This window comes from Hippocampus comes, unplaced genomic scaffold, assembly GCF_001891065.2.
Source record: "Hippocampus comes isolate QL1 unplaced genomic scaffold, H_comes_QL1_v1.1 scaffold527, whole genome shotgun sequence".
In the NCBI taxonomy this organism is placed as follows: domain Eukaryota; kingdom Metazoa; phylum Chordata; class Actinopteri; order Syngnathiformes; family Syngnathidae; genus Hippocampus; species Hippocampus comes.
The window spans coordinates 501,177-503,174 of NW_017804903.1; the positions used below are offsets into that span (position 1 = coordinate 501,177).

General features: G+C 44.8%; 2 protein-coding genes across 2 annotated transcripts in view; both read right to left on the bottom strand.

Annotated features, from left to right (window-relative positions):
* The window catches only part of pcolce2b (procollagen C-endopeptidase enhancer 2b), a 13,907-nt gene that overhangs the window by 9,819 nt on the left and 2,090 nt on the right, over positions 1-1,998 (bottom strand). The window contains exons 4-5 of the mRNA XM_019883706.1: positions 613-667; positions 395-531 (exon numbers count right to left, since the gene is read on the bottom strand). Coding sequence (XP_019739265.1) covers positions 395-531; positions 613-667 — 192 coding nt within the window. The remainder of the gene's footprint in view (positions 1-394; positions 532-612; positions 668-1,998) is intronic.
* Positions 27-766, bottom strand: LOC109524191 (procollagen C-endopeptidase enhancer 2-like). The gene is made up of 2 exons (XM_019883871.1): positions 613-766; positions 27-531 (listed from the first exon to the last, which is right to left on the bottom strand). The coding sequence occupies exons 1-2, from the start codon at positions 763-765 to the stop codon at positions 391-393; spliced, it is 294 nt and encodes a 97-aa protein (XP_019739430.1). The 5' UTR covers position 766; the 3' UTR covers positions 27-390.

The following is a 1,998-nucleotide window of genomic DNA, read 5'->3' on the forward strand; positions in this document are numbered from 1 at the left end:
CGTTATTTCCTTAAGTATCTGTTGCTGGTATCGGCAGCAACCGCGAATATCTTAAAATAAGGCTGGTATCAGCTCGATACGATACCTGGTATCGGGCTGGTATCAGATCGATAGTGATATCTTGTATCGGGCTGGTATCAGCTCAATATGTGATATCGGGCTGGTATCAGCTTGATACCGATACCTGGTATCGGTTCGGGTATTCTCAATTTTTCTAGTATGAATATATATATATATATATATATAAAATGGTGATTACACAGTGAGATGCGAGACCGATATGACATGACACAGATACGATATCGGCTGAGATTGGGTATGAATGAGATTTGCTGGGATGAGACGACAGGGTCCAAACTAAAACGCGCCAAAATAAACAAGACGTGAGACCTACGCCGGGGGACTGTCTCCGCAGTACTTCCCGATCCTCCTGGCGTCGTTGATCTCGCCGCCGTTGAAAATGGAGACGTGGTCGTAGCGGCAATAGTTATCTCGCTCCACGTCAAACTTCTCAAACTTGACTTCAATGATCTGCAGCGAAATCACAGAGTCTTTCATCAAGTACTCTCCAAAAATGCTTCACATGTATTCAGGCCAAATTTTTTTTTTTACCTGGTTCTTTGGTGCCACTATGTGCCAGGAGCAGGTGACGCCGGCTGGGTAGTCCCTGTCAGGCCAGTTGGGAGTTTTGAACGTTCCAGATGGTTTGTCCAATCTGCCCCCACAGTACTGATCCCCTGTTGAGTCGATGGTAACGTTAGTCATGGGACTACGTCAAATATTCGTTCCTGTACAACGGTCCATTTACACTCGGCGTTCTCCAATTTTTTTGCTTCCGGGGGCCCGCGACGGGAGAGACAGTTTTTCAAGGACCGTTTCATAATCCTAAAACCAATGAAAGTGATTTGAGAATCACGTTTATGTGACGATACGTCACAATTAAAGGAGAGCTTTTAATTGGCACAAACCATGACAACAACCTCTCTGCAATTGTCCATCATGTCGGAGCCATGGCAGCTGTCTGCCTCGCAGATGCTCCGGTACAAGAAACCACTTATTAAAATTCCTCTTGGATCGCAGAGCAGACTTTGCTACCCCTTGCAAAGAGGAAAATACTTTCTGACCATGTGTTGTCCTCTCCAGGGGGGTTGCGGGGGCGGCGGCTTAGAGAGGGTGGCGACGGTTCCGCATAAATGCCAGAGAAATTTCACATCCGGCTGAGAGAAGATGTCGCTTGTTGTTGTCCAAATAGGGCAGCCTCAAGGCCAGACTTGTTATTGAGCGAGACAATCTTCCGTTTGAAGCTTCAGAACAACCGCAAGTCGGTCTGGGAAATGTGTTATCACTCGCTGAAGCATTCGCTGAATCAAGCGATTTTGTTGATGCTGAGTTCTGGTGTGCAGACCGTCGGATAGACTTTCCTTGGCTTTGTGTGAACGCCCGCTGACAGAGTTCTGCGTTTTCATCAGCACAGGTGGTGGCGCGCCTTTCGCACAGAACAGATCCTGTTTCGAGAGACTTGCCATGAAGCTTCACAAATTGATGCTGAACTGCAGTCTGGGACAGAAAACTTGTGCCGGGCGGCCATCTTGCAACGCAGATATACCGTATTGGCCCGAATATAAGACGGCCCTGATTATAAGACGACCCCCTCTTTTTCAAGACTCAAGTTTGAAAAAAGACTTTTTGAACACCAAATTAATTTTTATGCAGAAAATAATTACAGTACATCTGAAACAAATGATTCTAACAATATATTTGAGAGAAAAAGCATGTTATTTTGCCTCATTCAAATCTTAATATCTGAACATTTAAATATGTCAACTAAAGTGCAATCACATTCGTAAATGAATGGCTTCTGGTTTTTGAAATGTAAATGACATCATAACTTCTCCTCAGCTGCCGGTTAACCTGGCCAATCTTCGACCCATTTCTCTCCAGATTGTCGCTACGTTTCTGCATTTTCTGTCATCTCTTCTATTATTTTCTTCTCTTTTC